We start from the raw sequence: 20792 nt of genomic DNA on the forward strand, positions 1-20792 counted from the left end.
ATCTAATCCTGTTTTCTAGCTAAAAAGGCTTTTTTTAGCTTTGCATAAGGAAAACTGATCAAGCAAGCAGTTCTAGGAGATGGCAAAAAACTGTAACAAAATACAAATTTCCCAGGAAACCATTTGATAGACTTCTGTATACTACCTGGAGAGTTAAAAGTGAGTACCTGTTATTCTTTCATTAAGACTGTCATCAGATAAGCACTCATTTTTCAAGGGACCAAGAGTACTAGATAGGAACCAAGGCTGCATGTTTTGACAGGCACATTGCTGTATTTACTCAGCTTGGATAAAATCTTAATGGTGATTAATTTGACATAGATCAGGTAAAGTTTTCAGGGAGTTCAGACTTTTATTAACATATATATCACTAACAACAGCCACTGAGGAAGACCATGCTGATTTTCTTCTATCTGTATAGATTCAGATGCTAATAAAATAATCTCAAATACCCCTCCTTCATTCCCAAACAGGCTAAGTTCTGTTCTTTTACGTGGTGAGGTTGGAGTATTTTACTACTTGTTTTCTCATAGTCTTTCTAGTTTCCATCAGGATCGTTGGGAAATTTGCCTGCATGTGTGCAGAAACCAAATAAGATCTTTAATTGCTGAGAGCCTTTAATGCCTTGCATGTTTAGAGCATGTGCTTTAGGCTCTGTGAGAGCAGAGAAAAGTCTCTTACTGGTGGACTGACCAAGAAGGATGTCATTACCTTAAGTGTTTATTTAATTTAGACTTAAAACAGACTTGAAAAGAGATACCTCAGTTATAGTTCCTTATTTGTCTTCCTAATGCCCTAAATACTTTTTATTTGAACACAGATCCTCACTTTTCTCCTTGGAGAATTTTTGCTCTGTTCTGATGCACAGTGTTGTTATCCACAGGGGCACATATGCCTCTCAATCACTTTTTTCTCATTAGTCATCTCTGAATAACTTATTTTAGTAAGTCCTTTTCACGTCAAAGCTTAAATCAAGTGAACACATCAGCAATAATTAATTACTATGTATATACAAGCATTGCTGAGATTTGATAGACTTGTTTCATTCACAGAGCGTTTTTTGGGTCTACACTGCTTCTATTCAGGTAACAAACAAAACCATTCTTGACTGTAATAGGAATAATTCTTACTTGGCATTGTCTTACTGGAGTGCTTTAATTAAGGTTGCTGACCTATTATGTTAGACCTCAGAGATAAAAGAGAAAGATGATGTGCTACATAGCCTGCCCAAACCCTTCCTGCCCTTCACCAGGATCATACTTGGTGGCTTTTCATCCTGTCCTCCCACACACTCTTGCAGTACAGAGGTCAGGGCAAAGGTGGGAACAGGCTTTATACCACTGCTCTTTTTATAGAATCATAGAACCATAGAACAGTTTGGGTTGGAAGGAACCTTCAAAGGTCATCTAGTCCAACCCCCCTGCAATGAGCAGGGACATCTTCAACTAGACCAGGTTACTGAGAATCACGTCCAGCCTGGCCTTGAATGTCTCCAGGGATAGCACATCCACCAGCTCCCTGGGCAACCTGTGCCAGTGTTTCACCACCCTCATTGTAAAAGATTTTTTCCTTACATCCAGCCTGAATCTCCCTTCTTTTAGTGTAAAACCATTGCCCCTCATCCTACCTGAACAGGCCCTGCTAAAAAGCTTTTTTGGTGTGTACCCTGGCTTTTTCAGTTCATCCAGCTTCACCACTAGCATACTGTTGGCTCATAAAGCCACTTGCACACCAATAAGTAGATCTTTTCATGTCCAGGATCATGTTTTCATCTGCTTCGGTGACATCTCCTCTTTGGCCTATAATCCTCCTCACAATTGCACCATCCAGAGCAGGAGTTCTTAATTCTTCTACCTGTCTCCTCTGCAAAACTCTTACTAGCATTTTGATAATAGAGTCATCTTCCCCAAGGCTTCAAGCCAGAGCTGAGATTTATTTTTGTCCAATCAAAAATTAATAGTTGGGAAATTACCTGAACAGCAATACTGTTCCATTTTCTCTCCTCAGGTAACCACAGTCCTGTTCTTCCTTCAGCTGTTGGAAAAAGTATAATGGGTTTCCAATGGGCCTAAAGTTTTAACTAGCTTTATTTTCTTCTCTTTCAAGAGTGACACAACTTAAGCCATCGATAGCCTTTACAGTTTACTGTAGAAATATTTCTCTTCATATGAATTGGTACAATAATTTCTGTTTACACTAGTCAAAGCTGCTGCACATGAAACTGCCACACTACTGTATTAAGTCAAATTCCTTCAGGGTTTAAGATGCCTATCATCATGTCATACAAGAACAATTGGCCTCTAGTGATTCTGACTGATAATGCTTGTCTCTTCCTGGGAAATGTTAGACAGTAATTTCAGAGACATTTTCATTTTATTCGGAGATGTTTTTTTCTCAGCTGTTGGTTAACTATGTATTGTGTTATTTTACCCCTCACATTCATCACCTACCTTCTGGCAATACCTGACATCCCTATGAAGTCTGCGTGACAGAATCTGTGTCCACATCACAACCTTCCTGGGACATAATTTCCAACTCCGCGATCTGCTGAAATGCACTCTGCAGCAGGTAAGCTCTAACAAGGCACTGAAAGAGTCAATAAAGAAAAATATTGTCTCTTAAGCTTTATTTTTAACCACAGATGTGGTATTTTAATATTTCATGAAAACTGGCCACATGGACATCACTTCTTGTTTCATCAAATAGCACGAATATCTGAACATGCTTGAAATGCAGAATTACTGCACTATTATAGAGTCATAGAATAATATAGGTTTGAAGGCACATCAGGAGGTCATGTGAGGCAACTTAGATGTGCAACTTAGATCCTGAAGACTGAAGTGGTAGATGTCAGGAGAAATCTTGACCTCAACAAAGGCAATAGCAAAGCTCTGGGGTACTTCTGTTCAGCAGAGCACTTCACCAAAACAAATCTTAGCACAGGACCCCAGTATTTGTGGTATGGTATAGTTTATAATACAAATTGAGCAAACAACTTGTGATTCCTAGTGATGATTTTTTATATGTCACCAATCCAAGCTGTTGTTTTGCATGCAGACTAGGTGATGCCAAGTAGCCTACACTCTCAGGCAACCCACAGAGAAACAGCCACCTACAACTGGTGCAGAGGCACAACATCTCTGCTAGAATAAACATGTCTTTCACTCACTGAAATCCGTAACTTTCCTGCCACAGTTGAAACATTTCTTCCATCAACTCCCAGATTCATCAATGTCTTGTTCCAAGAGACTCAGACAGCACTCATAAAACAAATTTACACTTCTTTACCTCTCTTCTGAAAAATGTTACATGTACAAAAGCTAAAATGATGCATTGAGTGAACGACACCTCTTTAAAATGCAAATCAATAATCATGTCTGACATCAAAACACTGGAGCTGTGCCAGATCTTTTATAAAGGTGTGAATTGCTAATCTAACTTAGTACAGGACTAGATGTTTTGACAAAAATGTTAACAAAAGCAGAAGCTGTATAAAGCAGGGAGACAAATGAGTTTAGCTAAGACATATGGTAATTACAAACTAAAAGACCACAAAATCATCTATTTAGTCTCATGATATTTATTTTTTTTATGTTTAGGGTAGGGTGTGGGCGGGGGAACAGACACCATGTTGTGTCCATCATGTTACATGAGCCGGCAGTGTGTGCTTGCAGCCCAGAAAGCCAACCGTATCCTGAGCTGCATCAAAGGGAGCGTGACCAGCAGGTCGAAGGAGGTGATCCTGCCCTTCTGCTCTGCTCTTGTGAGACCTCACTTGGAGTATTGTGTGCAGTTCTGGTGTCCTGAACATAAAAAGGACATGGAACTGTTGGAACAAGTCCAGAGAAGGGCCACGAGGATGATCAGGGGACTGGAGCACCTCCCGTATGAAGACAGGCTGAGGAAGTTGGGGCTGTTCAGCCTGGAGAAGAGAAGGCTGCGTGGAGACCTCATAGCAGCCTTCCAGTATCTGAAGGGGGCTATAGGGATGCTGGGGAGGGACTCTTCATTAGGGACTGTAGTGACAGGACAAGGGGTAACTGGTTAAAACTTAAACAGGGGAAGTTTAGATTGGATATAAGAAGGAAATTCTTCCCTGTTAGGGTGGTGAGGCACTGGAATGGGTTGCCCAGGGAGGTTTTGAATGCTCCATCCCTGGCAGTGTTCAAGACCAGGCTGGATGAGGCCTTGGGTGATATGATTTAGCATAAGGTGTCCCTGCCCACGATAGGGGGGTTGGAACTAGATGATCTTAAGGTCCTTTCCAACCCTAATTATTCTATGATTCTATGAATCCCTGTCACATAGACGGTGAAGCAAAAGCCTTTCAAAACGTATTTTCAAAAACAGAACATACACTCACAAGCTTTTGCCTACAGTAGAATATGTAAATACAGGAACAAAATAGTACTGAAGTTAATTTATATTTTCTTATTGGTGAATATAGCATATAAATTTTGGGCAGAATTCTGTTCAGGTACAATACCTTCATTTATGAAGAAAATAATTTTAATTGCATTAAATTAGGTCCAGTAATGTTTCTGCTTGCTGTCTGGTATTTTCCATAGTGGCAGATAAACAGCCAGTGGAGTCAAATACTTAATTGATATTTACACATACAAGAACCTGGCTTCCTATTAACATGATGATACATCTGCATGAGATTTATGTTAGTCTTTCAGGTGCTTTGCTATTGAGGGAGTACTGATTAATACTGGATAATCTACCTACATATATCTTTGTGAATAAAAGCAGACATTATTGTAGTAATGATATATCTAAACTCAAAAATTATTCAAATCTAAGATCAAAGATATGTCATCAATATTTTCACACCCAGATTAAGAGATCTGAGGAGAATGTTCTCTATGACACTTCAATAAAGCAAGTTTATACTGGTTTTAAGAATACTTGAGTGGTGCTTGTGTTTAACACAGGCCTATAGCCTTTGATTGTTACATGAGCTGAAGTGATTGCACAACTTGATACAGAATAGTAGGAATAATCATAATTAATTGCCACTTTCTGTGGAATTATATCTGGTTGAGCCGTTGTAAGGTACTTCTTGTTTCTTCTACAGAGTAATGGGACAATCTCCTGGGTTTGCCTAGCTATAAAGCCAGGGCCTTCACTTTATACCATATACTTTTATAATGTTCCGTAGTCAAAACCACACCACTCTGTTAGTGTTTAATTTGGTTCAAATAGGGTTCCTGGGTTTATGTGAAATGTTATTAGCCCTAATATAGCCTGTACTCAGTGTTTAAGGAGCTAATATGATGTTTTATTTCAAAATTACAATGAAATGTATAAACTATTGTAAAGCAAAGTTAAATATATGGCACACATCAGTATTCTGAAGACAAATTTGTACCATCTCGTTTTGTACACTACCATACAAATTGTCTTTGGGGGTCCTCTCGTGGTAAAACTTCATTATTGCACCTAAAAACTTTGCAGTGTTCAGGCAATCTTAAACTGATCTGGTTTCAAGTATTATTTTCTGCAGTTTGTGAAGCTACAGAAAATGCAAGTTAATATTAAGGGATTTTTGAAACCCAAGGGAAAAGAAAGAAAGGTAAAACTATAGCTATGCCAAATGTGTTCAGGATATAAACCTATGAATGGTTTGTCAAAGACTGTTTTTCAAACTAATAAAGGATAAAACATTACCCATTGAGATGAAATTGTCAGTTCTGCTAGCTGAAAAAAAAAAAGGTCCCAAATCCCAAAAGCAGAGCTACATGACTGCTTCCTTTGTTTTTTCTTTTTTTCCACACTTTTCACCTATTGCCACAGTATAAGATTACAGTGCTGTTTTATATGAGAATTCAGTGGAAAAATATAAATCTTTTTAAGTTATATATGCTCATAGTAGGAAGTTAAATATCCTAGTCTGTCAGGATTATGACATTTCACATCATACTTCCATAGCAGTCCCCATCAAGGTAAATACAAATAACGCTATGGCCATTTAAATCTACTGGCATGTATAGCCTTTGAAATACAGACCTACTGCTGCCCGACATCACTGGGAATTCTGCTATGGATTGGGAAGAGTCATGTGACATTTTCAGATTAACCTCAGTTACAACTGCATTATGTTCCAAAGAGGCAGCAATCAACCTTCATAAATCTCTGAACTAAGTTCCGTATTGAAGCATCATAGAATCAGCTAGGCTGAGAAAGACCTTTAAGATCACTAAGTCCAACCGTTGCCCCAGGACTGCCAAGCCCACCTCTAAACCAGGTCACTAAGGGCAAACTGATCTTCCCTCAAGATCTTCCCTTATGGCTGTGCAGCCCTCATGATGCCCACTCATAGCCGTCTCTCATCTGCCCCTCACAGTGGCCCACACTGTATGGTTGCTGCTCCTATCCCCTCATGGCTGCCTCTCACACCCCATGGCTGCCCATGCTCTCCGCTCATGATCTTCCCTCATGATCTCTCCTCATGACTGCCCCTCACCCCTCATTGCCCACCTCTCACATCCCATGGCTGACCTTGCTCTCCCCTTATCATCAGCTCATGGCCACTCCTCCTCTCCCCTCATGATCTTCCCTCATGGCCTCCCTTCCTTTCCCCTCACTACCGCTCTTCACCCTTCATGGCCACCCCTCCTCTCCCCTCACAACCTCACCTCATGACCACCCTTCACCCCTCATGGCCACCCCTCATCTCCCCTCATGATCTCCCCTCATGGCTGACCCTCCTCTCCCCCCACAATCTTCCCTCATGGCTGGCCCTGCCTTCTCATCACGATCTTCCCTCATGGTTGCCTCTCCTCTCCCCTCATGATCTCCCCTCATGGCTGACCCTCCTCTCCCCCCACGATCTCCCCTCATGGCTGACCCTCCTCTCACCTCATGATCTCCCCTCATGGCTGACCCTCCTCTCCCCTCATGATCTCCCCTCATGGCTGACCCTCCTCTCCCCTCATGATCTTCCCTCATGGCTGCCCCTCCTCTCCCCTCATGATCTCACCTCATGGCTGCCCCTCCTCTCCCCCCACGATCTTCCCTCATGGCTGGCCCTGCTTTCTCATCACGATCTCCCCTCAAGGCTGCCCCTCCTCTCCCCTCATGGCTGCCCCTCCTCTCCCCTCAAGATCTTCCCACATGGCTGCCCCTCCTCTCCCCTCAAGATCTTCCCTCATGGCCACCCCTTCTTTCTCTTCATGATCTTCCCTCATGGCAGACCATCCTCTCCCCTCATGATCTTCCCTCACAGCTACCCCTCGTCTCCCCTCATGATCTTCCCTCATGGCCACCCCTCATCTCCCCTCATGTTCAACAGTGTTTAAATTGGTATTGTCCAACTTTTGTACAACAGCCATCTGTATGCACTGCAGAGCCTGTTTCAGCTCTCCATCCATAACGAGGATTAACCACGTACCTATCTATCTACTGCATACATTCCCTTCCCCATTCCATGTACTCATACAGGTTCCTCTGCCTCTTTTTGCTTCTCCAACTATATAAACCTCACTCTCTTGGCTACAAGGCCAGATTACCAGCAGAGCAGCCTCCTTCCTGCACTTCATGGAGGTGGGTGTTCAGAATGTTGTGGACCAGGATCTGATCCTCTCTGATGCTACTTTTCTCTCTGTAAAGTGGGGCAGGAAATGCTCCTTCCAAGAGACTTTGGAAGACTTAGTCTAGAATTGCTTGTAAACCACTTAAGTAGTAAATGATACAGAAATCCAAAGTGGTAATTGTAATCGAGGCTTGAGAATAATCTATTTTTGGCATGCTATACGTACCTATGGACTTGATTCAAAGCAGTTACTGAAATCTATAAAGTATCAAAAAAAATGACAGGAAAAAAAAAGTTTGATTAAAACCATTCCAGAGACAAATCCAACCTACAAAACACTCTCTGAAACCTATTGTTATGGCCTGCTTATACAAACAATAAAATGAATGCACTGCTACAATCATTACCTGATGTTCAGTTGATTAACATGGGTGCTAGAAAATATGCTTGCCTTCTGTGTTACAGAATTAGATGTGAAGTAGTCTAGAAATGTTTATCTATTGTACAAATTACTTTATGTTCTAGATTGACTAGAAATGTAGGCCCTAATAAACTCACAAGTTCCATCTTTGGCATTGATGCTGATGAATGCTGCCATTTGACAAGTATATAGGAGCAGGTTAGTAAAGGCTCATAATGCGAAATTCATCTAAGTGTAGATGTCTACAGCACAGCTGCCATCTGAATTGTCATCTAAGGTTCCAGTTATGGCCACTGAAATAGAGGGCTGTACTTCCCTCACTCTCAGGACACTCAAGTGCAGCACAGCTATTTCGACAACATTAACTTTTGGATATGACTCTTAAGTCTATGAACCAATGCCAAGCCGGGTGAGTTAACTCCTAATGCACCAATCTGTTCTCAAAGACATCATCAATATACTCATGAAGACCATAGATAAGGTCTACAGCTTCCAGAGATATAAACTATTAAGAGCTATGAGTTCATACTAAAACTCACTTAACCGAAATGAGGGCTACTGTATTGATTACCATATAGGATTCATACAATGCCATCCAGCATGCATACTGTACGGGATCATCTCTACATTTACAGTTATTAATACTGACCACATGAAAAGAACAGAACATTTCTCTTGCACTGCATTCTAACCAGCTGTACTCCAAGAATTCTGTAATTGTTTCTTATTTTAATTCATTCATTTTCAAGACCCACTTAATCCAAGAACTCTTCACTTTCATCTCAAATGTGATTTGGTTAATGATTAATAAAACCAGAATTAGCTGAAGAAACTAACATATACTTTTATACTCATATGAACATGAGTGTCTATAACATAGACTGTTTACAATGTCAGTATACTTCTGCAGATGAAGTAACATGCAGCCTTAATATACTAATAAACACATTTGTGGGGTTACAAGAGAATTGGATAGAAACTCAAAATCTGTGGGGGATGAAACCAGATAATCAGGCAGCAGAATGCTACACAGCGTGTTTTTAAATTCACTCCTGATATTCAAAAAGAAGAAAGTAAACATGCTACTGAGAGTTGCAGACTGACAATAGGATATACAGATATTGGCCTAGAAGAATGCACAAATAACTATTAGTTTGAAATGAGACTCACTATTTCAGCAAATAACATAAACATAACATGGAGTAAGTAAGAAAAACATTGCCAAGACAACTGTTTCACAGGTGAGTTGAATGACAATGATAGTTGATTTTTGGAAGACCAAACTGAGCTACAGCGTGATGGCAGGCACTATTTTAAAAATCCATATTTTTAGAAGATTCTATTTTTGTCAGTTACAATGTTTAATAATGTTATGAAGTTTAGATGTCAGTGTTTACTTCTTTGACTCTTCTCTGTGAAACTGGGAAGCTTCTGCGCTGCACGCACAAAGTAGATTTAAATCCCTCAGGCTTCCTTCTACATTCAGGTCACAAAGACACAGTATACGGTAGAAACTGAAAACCACTAGTGGAAACATATATCTACACTGAAGTAGAATCTGTGACAAAATGAACCTTGGATGCTTATCTATTCTGAATTTACTACACAAAAAACTATACATTTGGAGGAAGATTGATGACTTACAGAAGCAACAGTCGAGTCAAACCAAGTATCACTTAAGTAATTGACAGAAAAACCACAGAGATTAGTTGGATCTTCTTTTTACAAGATCAAAGATTACCCACCAGCCCAATACATGTAATGAAGGATTTTTAGTTTCAATCATTTAACAGTATTTGGTTTTGTCCTTGTGTAATGGTTGTACTTTCATTGCCTCTCCATGTGAACACTACCTTTTTGTGTATTTTCTCGGGGCTCCCAGATATAGTTCACATTAACTTTTCAAAGAACTGAATGAACAGGCACAGCATAATCTGATTTCTTGTACACACACAGTAACACTTGCAAATCTTTCCTCATTTATTCAGCTTCTCTTCACAAGTTCTGAAAATACCTGCTGTTCTTCACCCTGATTTCGATATATATAATTTCTGGGCATCACTTTAGTTAAGGACAAGCTAATAAAACTGCAATACTTTGGTTATATTCAACCTTGAGCTATTATTGATTAATCATAAAGCAGCCTTAGCTAAGTTTTTCATCTTTATATTTCTATTGATTGTAACTGCTTCTTCCCATGGCTGACCAAGTTATTACAACATCACTGTTTCAGATAGGCACTTTATCGAGACTGTATTGCAAACCAACAAGAAACACGCATCTGACCACCTTTAAACTAGTGTGACAGCCTCCTACCTTTTGAAACTTTTGGCTACCGCTATAAACTAACAAGGCAACAGTCAGAACTGTTTGGTCTAAATGAAATAACTCAAATCCTATGTATCTCAGATGAAAAGCAAAGTCTTTTTTTCTAAGTATCAAATACAGTATCAGAAATGAGATACATACATTGGGACTACCAGGCTTAGATAGAAATGCAGAAGTCTAAATATCATCTGTATGGCATGCTGAGATGTAGGGGAAAAGAAGTCATCCAGGAAAGGCTCCTGTCTGAAGCGATGCAGCAGGAAAACATTTGAAAAGTTGAATTAAAATCTCTGTGAACCTTGGCAAGATTTAGATGAAGGCCAAAACGGGTGTGTAAATAAGGAGAATTGTATAAAATTCTATTGAGAGTCTTCAATAGTTAATTGGATTACCATCTTTAAAAAAGAATGTTTCCTGAATAACTCTTCTTTGTAGTCCCTGACCAAGCCTTCAGGTAAATAGCACCAGGTGAGGAAAAATACTCGCTTGCTCCTGTCACTCTAACCCCGGTGGCTATATGAAGGGTCTTTCACAAATCAATTCATAAGCAATTCAGTACACAGAGGGCAAAAGCTCTGATTGTTGCTATTGTTCTGAAAGGCTGGTGTTGATGGCTACATTTTAAATGTTTAACTCCTTCAATGTACTGAATCCAAGCTAGCATTTCCTGGTGAAGACCACCAGACAAAGAAAAGAACTGGAATACTCAAAATACAAATCCTAGGGAAACAGTATTAGCTAATCTGGTGCTGCTGATCAGGATACAGGACTATGATATGCCCTCAGAAGTAACTAACTTAGCTTTCTGTCCTTCAACTTTCCTAATGAGAAAAAGATGGGAGGAGACTTTTTTCTTATATTCTCTACAAATATTTAAGGAAGCATTTGACTGAATAAAAGTCAAAATGGTGTGTTGGGTTTTTGTTTTTTTTTTTTTGTTTTATTTTAGTGAAATGAGGTATCCAAATACAGAGTGCCTCAAATACCTTCCAGTTATCGGATCAGTCTGCAAAACACGAAGTAGTGTAGATCTGAGTAAGAAACAGAAGCAGAGCAAGACTTGGAACAGGTGAGTTGAGACTGTTTTGGAATATGAAAGAACCTGGGGGGAGTACAGGGCTGGGGAATTTTGGTTTTACTATAATCCTACAGCCACTGCACAGTATGACTGAACACTAAGATTATAAATAAGAAACGAAGTCTAACATTTAAATTAAGAAACATTTTACCTTTAATATTAAAGATGCTAATGGAATTACTGACATGTATTTTTATAATGTCATTGCACTTGAAATACAGACATATTTACTAGGATCTAGCTCATGCATTTGAAATACATAAACATTTACTAGGACTTAGCTTACTCTAAGTCTACATAAGAACTAGTTAATTTGCGAACACATTTCAGAAGGGATGGACAGGTAACTCTGAAGATAGTTCAAATTAAAATAGCAAAACTAATAAATAATCCGGAAAATAAGAGGAAAGGTTAATAGTTAAATCAGCAGAAAAACTAGAAAGTGTGCTCTGGAAATATGTAAATTTCCTCATTAAGTAGAAAAGGATTAGAGCATTCACTGGTCACGACAAAACAAAAAATGTTGAATTTAAGCAACAGCAAGGAAAATTTAAGTTAAGCATTAGGGAAGATTACACAGTATAGCAGCTTTTAGCTTAGGGGAAGTGGTGAAATCACCACTGGGAGTCAGAGCTAAATTAGACACCTTTATATTCTGTCTGCTCAGAGATAATCTGCCTGTGTGACAGCAACCAATTTTATTAACAAGAGAATTATCATGACAAATGATGAATCCAAAAAGAAAAATCAGAACAAACTGAAACAGAACAACTTCAGCTAACTTTGTTTTAGAGTTGGGCAGCATTTCTCCTGGTAGACTGCTGAAATTTTGATTTGAACCATTTGTACAATTTCTACTTTTTAAAAAGTATTTCTAACGAACAAATCACAAGAGAGGTAACTTTACAAGAGAGGTGTAAAGCTGAACTTCTCTATGGAGACTCTGTAAAATCTCATCTCTGGTGTGATTTTATTCATAAACAAATCTTGGGTCATTGCTCATCTTTAATTTTTTCCTTCTTCGGTCCTCTTGGGCCCTCTGCCACCCCCAAGCAAGCCAACCCTATGACTGCTTGTTCTATGAGCACAGCTGGCCATCATCTGAATCACTAGATTGAATTGACCCTTCATTGTACTAAAGAATTTGCTAAAAGCATATCCACATTTGATGAAAAGAGAATCGAACACCTTCCCTTCAAGGTACACTACATAGCAGTCATACCAGTAAATTTACTTTAATGCTGTGAATGCAATACAGTAAGCATCAAAATAAGCAGAAGACCACATAGTATACAGGGATTGCCACAGGCAACTCTCTGAAATCTGTCACACATTAAGAAAATAAACAGAAAGGAAAAGTTCAGGTGGCTAACAATACCATACACCCTTTCTTAGCTTAAATGTAAAATGCGGCATACCGAGAAACACTGATTTGCAATGTTTGAAGCATGATGTAAAAAAAGAAAGAATACAAAATCATAGGCTTACTGATTTCAAGAGTTTTGAAAATTCATCAGTAGGTGTGGAATTTCACCCCATGATTTACATACAGAGGGCATCACACACTTATTTGGAGAAATCACAGCCATGGCAATATGCTGTGATTTTTGAGAGTAATGGTAGAAGTAGGTTGGTTTTTTTTTTTTCCATATTAGTTGATTGAAAAAAAAAAACAACACACAGGGAGATAGTGTTGATGTTTTTGCAGGTCTAACGACAGGCTGAATAAGCAGCTTTTGTGACAGTATACTTCCAGTTGTAAATGCTCCATCACAGATACAGCACTTTAAAACACTCACCACCACACTCTATGGTGAACCACACCTGCAGTTATCTTATGCTTTGCTGTCATGAAACCTCAGGAGTTAAAATGTCCATGAGTGTTTTAACTGTAGTTAAAATAATAGTGTTACATGGTGATCTTGTTGAACAAAGCTGAACTCTCACATGGAGAAGCAGAGGGATGAGCCTATCAGCCTTGCAGGTCAACAGGTCTGTTCATCTTACATGATGGCATCCTGTGAGGCACTTAGCAGCCTCGGCCACACAGCCAGACCACATGCTAGTGCAGAACCCATTAACTACCACAGCAACTCACACTTTATTCTTCACTCCTGACCATAACACAAGTTGACATCACTACGTGATTGGGCCTTCTACTCCTGCCATGGCGGCCATCCATTGCAGCGCCCCTCAGCCACCTGAGCTAGCACCCTACAGGCCGCGGCCTCATCCTAGCCATCCCGGCAGCTCCAACGCCGTCTTGGCCCCATCATTCCCGCCGCCTACTCCCTGTGTCCCGGCAACACCAAGGGTCCCAAGCGCCATTTCCCGGCCCCGTCCGTTCACCCCACAGGCTCAACACCACCCTCCCCGACCTGGCCGCCTTACAGACAAACGACACCACCGCCCTTAGCAAGGGCCTGCCGCAGGCCGCGCCCCGGCCCGGCCCGCCCGCGGGGTACATCCCGAGCTCTGATTGGCCCGCGGGAGAGTCACTCAGAAGCGCCGCAGCTGCCGGGCTCGGCCGCCCCTTGCCCCTTGAGCAGAGCGTCTCCTCCACCCCCCGCGCCGCGGTCTTCCCTCCGCCCCCCGCCAGCCACACCCCCTCGCGCTCGCGGTGAACCGAGATCCCCTTCCCCTCACCCGCCCGCACACACACCCCTCCTCCTCCTGCTGCTCTTCCCCCTCCTGCGCCGAGAGAAAGGGAAGGGAGGAGGCGCCGGGCCTGGGTCTCCCGCACCGAGGCGCCGCGGCACAACATGGAGGAGCTGGTGGTGGAGGTGCGGGGCTCCAACGGGGCCTTCTACAAGGTACCGGGTGCTCGCGGCTGGGTCGGGCTGGGCCTCAGGGGAGGGAGTGGGGCCTGGGACGGGAGGAGGAGGAGGAGGCGGCGGCGGTGGCGGCTCCTCCTCCCCGCTCTGAGGGAAAGCGGAGGCCCCGGGGCAGGAAGAAGAGGAGGAGGAGGAGGAGGAGGAAGAGTAGGGCAGGGGTGGAGGCCTCGGCTGGGTCCTCTCCGTGTCTGGGGAGGGAGCCGGGCCTCTGGGGTAAGAGGAGCCGAGGGCAGCCGCCACGCCAGGGCTGGAGGAGCTTGAGGCCCGGTGAGGAGGGAGAGGGAAGACGAGAGAGGGCCCCGGCGGCTGAGAAGGCCTTGGGCCTTCCCCCTATTGTGGGAAGGGGAGGCCCTGGCGCCGCCGGTGTGCGACGGGAGGCTAGGAGAGCCCTGGGCCGCCGCCTCCTTGACGCTGAAGCGAGGATCAGGGCTGGGGATGGAGCATTAATTGCTAAATCCTCAGCTTTTGTCGCTACTTAAGGAAAGTCTTTCTCTTAGGTTTTCAGGAGAGCCGCACTGATAGTGCACGGCGTTTAAGGTGGGGGAAGGGGGAGGGAGGCTTGTTAAGTACACGTTCATGATAAGACGCTGTCGTGGATTCCTTCGTGTAGTGCCATGGCAGAGGGTACTGCCTACTGATATTAAAGAATACCTTGCTTGATCAAATATATATATGTGCTGAGTTGCTAAATACATTTAATTATGAAACGTACTTCTTACTGAAACTACTTAATGGCATTCCATGTTTCTTCCTAAGCCCTTGTTGCTGGTCCTGAATAAAGCCATCACTGAGCCTTTACTGTATATGCTGGGTGCTTAATGTTTTTGTTAATAATGAGTAGTATTCATGTGGCTTTGCATGAGTTGGTTTCTACTCATCAGCGTATTGATAGGGTATGATTTTGTGGGTTTACCCTGTTCACAGGAAAATAAAACTTGAACACAGTTTGTTTGGGCCTACTGTCATTGACATGTTATGAACGTACCAGAAATAGTCATGGATTGGTTTCTGCAAGTCTACCATAGTTTAAATGTTCCTGGTACTTTAAAAATTGGGCCTAGCTATTGTGCGGCATCCAATATTTATGTTAGCAATGAAGTAACAGGTAGAATTTCACACTCTGATGTTAGGGTGGTAAGGCAGGTTGCGATCCAAATGATACAGTTCCAACAGTTCACAGTGCTTTGAAGAAAACAATACCTCTTGGAAGCTTATTCTTAAAATACATGTGATAATACCCTTTCTGAAAATATTTTTTTTCTTTTTTCCTTTATTTTTTTAATGTATGTATGAAGCAAGTCTATAAATATGGTAAATAAGCATCCTGTGGGTTTGCAGTGTTGTGGCCGAAGTTATACATCTGTGTATTGTTTCCTGGTATTACATTGTTTAGGACTTCAAAAAAATCATTCCTATATTATTAAAGACAAAGTATTTGCTCAGAAACAGAAGGCATAAAAAGGTTGCACAAGAGAACTTATAATGAAGCTTGTATCAAATTATATGGGAGTACTTACACAATCACGCAAAATTGATGATGATAAAAATTGTGCATTTTATAGTAAAAAAAAATTATCAAAGAAACCCACAAGAGTTGAAAGCTTCTATAACTTTTTTGGTTAAATTTCTATTTTTGGGGTCCTGCAGCCCTTTTGTTTGTAACGTACCAACATTTCTGGTTGTGGTGTAGGTGAAAATTTCATTTGAGGGTACGTTCATGGGAGCTTTTTCATTAATTATGATTTAGTATATCCAGGTTTTAATACAAATGTTGCTTCCAAGTTGCATATTACGCTTGCCTTTTAACTTTAAGAAATTTAAACATGATTTTTTTATTATTATTAAAGAAATTTTGGAGTTTTTTTATTTTTTTTTTGTTTTGTTTGGGTTGTGGGGTTTTTTTTAAACCTTCCTGTAAGATTGCTCAGTATAAATCAGAAATTATTGTCTAGCCTAATTTACTTGAGTATTGAGCACAGGTTATTTTTCATCGTGGTGTCCGAGTATCACTCTGCTATTAAATAATTTATTGAAATATTTTCTTGGGAGTTCTATGCCCATCTTGAGGATGGGAAATTTGTTTACAAAATGAATCAGTTGACTTGGCTAAACAAGAGGTGTGTGATGATGTCAAGTGTGGATTTAATTGTAAGATGATTTAATTTTTTTAAGTTAAAAAGTTTAAGCAGCCATGTGAGAAATGTTGTACAGCAGTAACACTGCAAACAAGCCAAAAGCAAACCAATTCATTTATTCAATCTCATGGTTTGCAAATAAGTTGTGATAATTTTTTTTTGGCTTTGGATAATTCTCAAGATTTTCATCAGAATATGTAAATGTTTTGGAAAAACATGCATCTATCTTAATATTAAGACACAGAGGGTGAAGGAGTATGAGCTTGCTGGAGTCATAAAGGGACTAAATGGCAAAAGTAGGCACCCAGTCACCACTTGAGGTTTTTGTATCTTCCTTGTAGCTCTCTTTGAGAGCTTTATAAATGCAAGTCTGTAAGCACTTAGTTTTGGTTTTGAGTGTTCCCAGCAGCATCTTGATCTTGACAGTACAAAACTGGTGCCTAGTTGTCACTTAAGCCCTACTGAGAGTAATAAAACAGTCTTTTCTCTGCTTGTGTTACTTGTGGGACCTGATCCAGAGCACATTCAGAGGTACAGCTAGAGGGATCATGTTCCACACAAAAACCTAGGAGATGTCTTGAGGATAGAAGGGTTGAATTAAAATGTCATACTGGTCAGGTGCACTACATTTCACAGAGTACTGGAGTGTGTTGGTGTGATTGCTGTAGTGGAGCAATTCAGCTCTTTCTGAATGGAATTAAAATATCTCTTGGTGAATGTATTGTACTTTCATGACTTTTTTTTCTCATTGGCTAAGATGAATTATTCCATGATAAGTGCAGTGCAGTCAATGAGCATGATTCAGGGATAATGGACAATCTACCTAGAGATGCTTAGTCATGATTTGATATGTTGCTGGGCCCAGAATTCTTGGAAGGAAAGGGGTAGATTCCCTTCTTCATTTTAAGAAGGTCCAGCAAACCACCAAATGTGAATCCTGCGGGGAGGGAACTGCCTTTTAACAGTTCACAAGTAAAGTAGCTGAATCTTGAAGATGTGCACTATTTGGGCATATATTTTTCACATCTTTTCTTACACAGGTGTAGTAAATTGGTTTTTGAAGTTCTTGCATCATTCTTGGAGGACTAATAGGCAGTCCTTTGTCTCATCTTTCCACAACTAGTTTAGATATTTCCCTGGAAAAGGGGACATACTGGATGCTGTTACAGGATGGGACTGATTTTTCTTCTCCAGTTTGGGAGTGATTCTCTCTTGTATCCTCTGCTAAATAATGGAAATCATCCTGTTCATGACGCAGACAGGTTGGAGTGATGTTTGCTGTTGATACCTGTATGTTCTCTGTGACCAGTTTTTGCCACTACTTGCTCTATAATGTTAAAAATCTTCTACTTCTTACCCTGGTAGTTTCAGCACTTTGCTGTTTTTTCCTTGGTTTTATAGGTACTTCACTTTTCTTTTTCTTCTTCTTCACAGAAGCAACAATTGACAAAATCATTAATTTTCTCTAGTTCTACAGTTCCTTTGGCCTCCTGTTGCATTCCATATAATTTTTTTTTCTTTCCTTTCACTTTTCCATACAAGACTACAAAAATATCTCCAGTTTCTTTGTATGTTCACAAGCTCAGTCCTCTGAGGATGATAGCCTGTTCCATTACCATTCTGTGACTCTTTCTTCCTTCCCTATTTCTTTGTATGGCCTGCCTTTCTCAGATTTGATTAGCCACATGAGTTCCCCTTTGACTTTCTCCTTCCAACAGGTATGAAATGTAACATAGCTGTCACACTAACACTAAATGCACATTTGCATCAACATTTTTTAAATCTTAAAAAGCATATTTTCTCTACCTTCACTTCTTACAGTTAATTATCCTCCTTTATTAAAATGGTAGACAGTGCTCACATCTGATGTGAGCAGACTAAAGCAGCAGAATTCATGGCAGTTAGAGCCTTTATTTGTTCCTTTGAAGTATCTGTCATTCCATTTAGCACAAAAAAATCCAACAACCAAATATACTGGTGTTTCCAGAAATTCTTACTTTGTATCAAAAAACTTGTAAAATTGAGCCCATATCTTCTGCATGTAAGCCTTTAGAATGGGAATGATCATGTGTTTGAGAAATGACATTCCGTTACTGTATTGTAAACTTTTTACTTATGCCTGAAGCATGGAGAGAGAAGTTAATGGCTTATTTGAAAGTCAAATTTAGAAAAATTACAGCATGTGATTTTTTTTTAAATTTTTTTTATTAGTATTCCCCCCCACTAGTGAAGGAGAATCAACCTTAGCCATTGCAATATGCGCTTCTGTTCACAGAAGTGCAAGCAAACTTTTTTGTCATAGATTCAGATTTCTTTTTGTGTGCTCTTTTTTGGTATCTCTGCTATTAGTGATAGTGATAGCTGCTATCGCCTTTCACTGTCCCATTCCCTCATTTTACTTCCATTTAGTTTCACTGTGTTTTTAATACTTCTCATTTATGCTTTAATGCTTTTCATCTATTTCACATTCACCATAGCCAGTGTTCTGTCCCTTTTTGGGTGTGCATTTCAAACTCGCATATATGCACTTTAATGTTTGAATTTTCAAACCTATCTTATACTCTGTTTCAGAAATGACCTATGAATGCTTGTTGTACTTTTCATAATTCTGTGTGAAATCAGTGCTACTTCTTTGGCTTTACTGACACAAGGGCTGCCTTGTCCTATGTCTGTGCATTCTGCTTATAGTGTTAAAAGTCTCATTTTTAGCATTGTATATAATTTTACACATATTACAGAATAAAGAAAACAGAAGTTCTGATAAGGTTGTATTTTGGTTTTCCAAAGGCATTAATTGTTAAGTATTAATTTTTTTCATGAAAGCTTATAAATGTTTCAAAACATTTTTTATTTGTACTTCTGAGGCCAAGTATGTTTTACTTTCTACATATATGTTTATGCTGGAGGAAAATTGACATGCTGCTATGACGCAGACTATGAAAAACTGATGAGTTAAGTATCTGATGTTTTTCCGTGTCACAAGAAATTGGAGGACCAGGAAAACCACCTTTCTATGGGTAGATGGGGCTAGACAGCCAAGTATTTAGGCTGTTAGTATATTTTGTCTGGTTAATTGTTTTTTAAGTGTAACTCTCAGATGGAGGGAGGCAGAAGTATTGTGTATATTGCACGCTGGAAATCAGTTACCTGGCAATGCATGGTTCACTTTGTAGTTATTACAGTGATTTTTTTTTTTTCATTATTTTGACTGGAAATTAAAAGGCAAACAGCAGTGTTATGACATCAACTTTTTTGGCCAAGCTGGAGTGAAAATCAGGTACTCCATCTGTTTCTGTGGTTGAGGGTTCTGAATTTGTCATAAGGAAATTACAGCAGTTTTATAATTTTCTCTAGCAATGTCTGTATTGCTGCTACCTGTGTATGGTCAACCGTCATCCTTAATGTTCCTGATTCAGGATCCTTCAGGTTTCTGTGTTGTGACCAAAGCAATGTTGAAGATCAGTTTTAAAGAGAGCATAGTTTAATACTCTTTTCATCTAGCAATGTGTCCCAAATTTTACTTTTTCCAGATAACTTAAGTACTAGACTTTTTACAGTTCCTAGGCTAGTCTTTAACTTGATAACTTAGATTTATTTGTATCACCATCTAGTTTACTTAATAATGGTAAGTTTTGGTATTATTAACACTAGCTAGTTATATTGCTGTATTCACTAGGATTCTACTCAAGATGACTTGGTGTATTTTTCTGTCATTTTCTATAATATTTACAGATCTTTCATAGCAGAAGTGTTGTTTTTTATTTGGTTGTGGGTTTTTTGGGGGGTAGTTGTGGGGTTTTTTGGTTGTTTTTTTCTGTGTGTTTTTGTTTTTTCTGTTTTATGACTATGAGAAAATTCATGAGAAAATGTGTCAACGAAGTCTTTCTCAGGGCATAGCTTTGTGTTACTTTTACCTGTTTTCTTTAAGGCCATGAAGTGTTCCTTCTTGGTGTAATTTCTATTGGATTTACTTTATAAAACAGTCTCTGCTTTTGCCTGCCTCCGGTGTTACTAATAATACAAAGTCCTATCCTTTTCCAGTCTTTGGCATGAAGGAGTCGTCAAAATACTTGGTAGTGATTATAGTCCTTTTGAGATATTAAAGGCATCAATTTCTGCTGCCTCTGTAAGGATAGGTGCTTCAGAGCTGCACATGGCAAATGCTGGAAGAAATGTGGGTGGAGCCTTTGCAGGTGATGTGTGTAATGTTGTGAAATGAGTCAGGACTACCATAGTACTTGTCAAGTGTGTATCTAGTTCTGATTATGGAACACACAGCAATATGAAACATTATGTGTTCAGTAACCATAATGATCAACTGGGTGTTCTGTTGCCTTTTCATGTAAATAGCATTTCTGCACTACTATCATCATCATCCCAAGATGTGGTCTTAAATCTGTTTTGTATCATGTCAATTAAAATAACAACTATGCTTGTAATCCTCTTGGAAGGGAATATC

General features: G+C 40.0%; 1 protein-coding gene across 3 annotated transcripts in view; it reads left to right on the plus strand.

Annotated features, from left to right (window-relative positions):
• The first annotated feature begins 13992 nt into the window (after positions 1–13992).
• The window catches only part of FMR1 (fragile X messenger ribonucleoprotein 1), a 30823-nt gene continuing 24023 nt past the window's right edge, over positions 13993–20792 (plus strand). For 2 of the 3 annotated variants that reach the window (XM_057424091.1, XM_057424092.1), the window contains exon 1: positions 13994–14177. In XM_057424091.1, the coding sequence (XP_057280074.1) occupies positions 14127–14177 (51 nt within the window). In that variant the 5' untranslated portion in view covers positions 13994–14126. Of the gene's footprint in view, positions 14178–20792 lie in introns of all 3 variants that reach the window. The other variant, XM_057424090.1, reaches the window with a different exon arrangement.

This window comes from Pezoporus wallicus, unplaced genomic scaffold (assembly GCF_028554395.1).
Source record: "Pezoporus wallicus isolate ANWC-B61680 ecotype Strahan unplaced genomic scaffold, APGP_CSIRO_Pwel_v1 contig_8075, whole genome shotgun sequence".
NCBI classification, from domain to species: Eukaryota; Metazoa; Chordata; class Aves; order Psittaciformes; family Psittacidae; genus Pezoporus; species Pezoporus wallicus.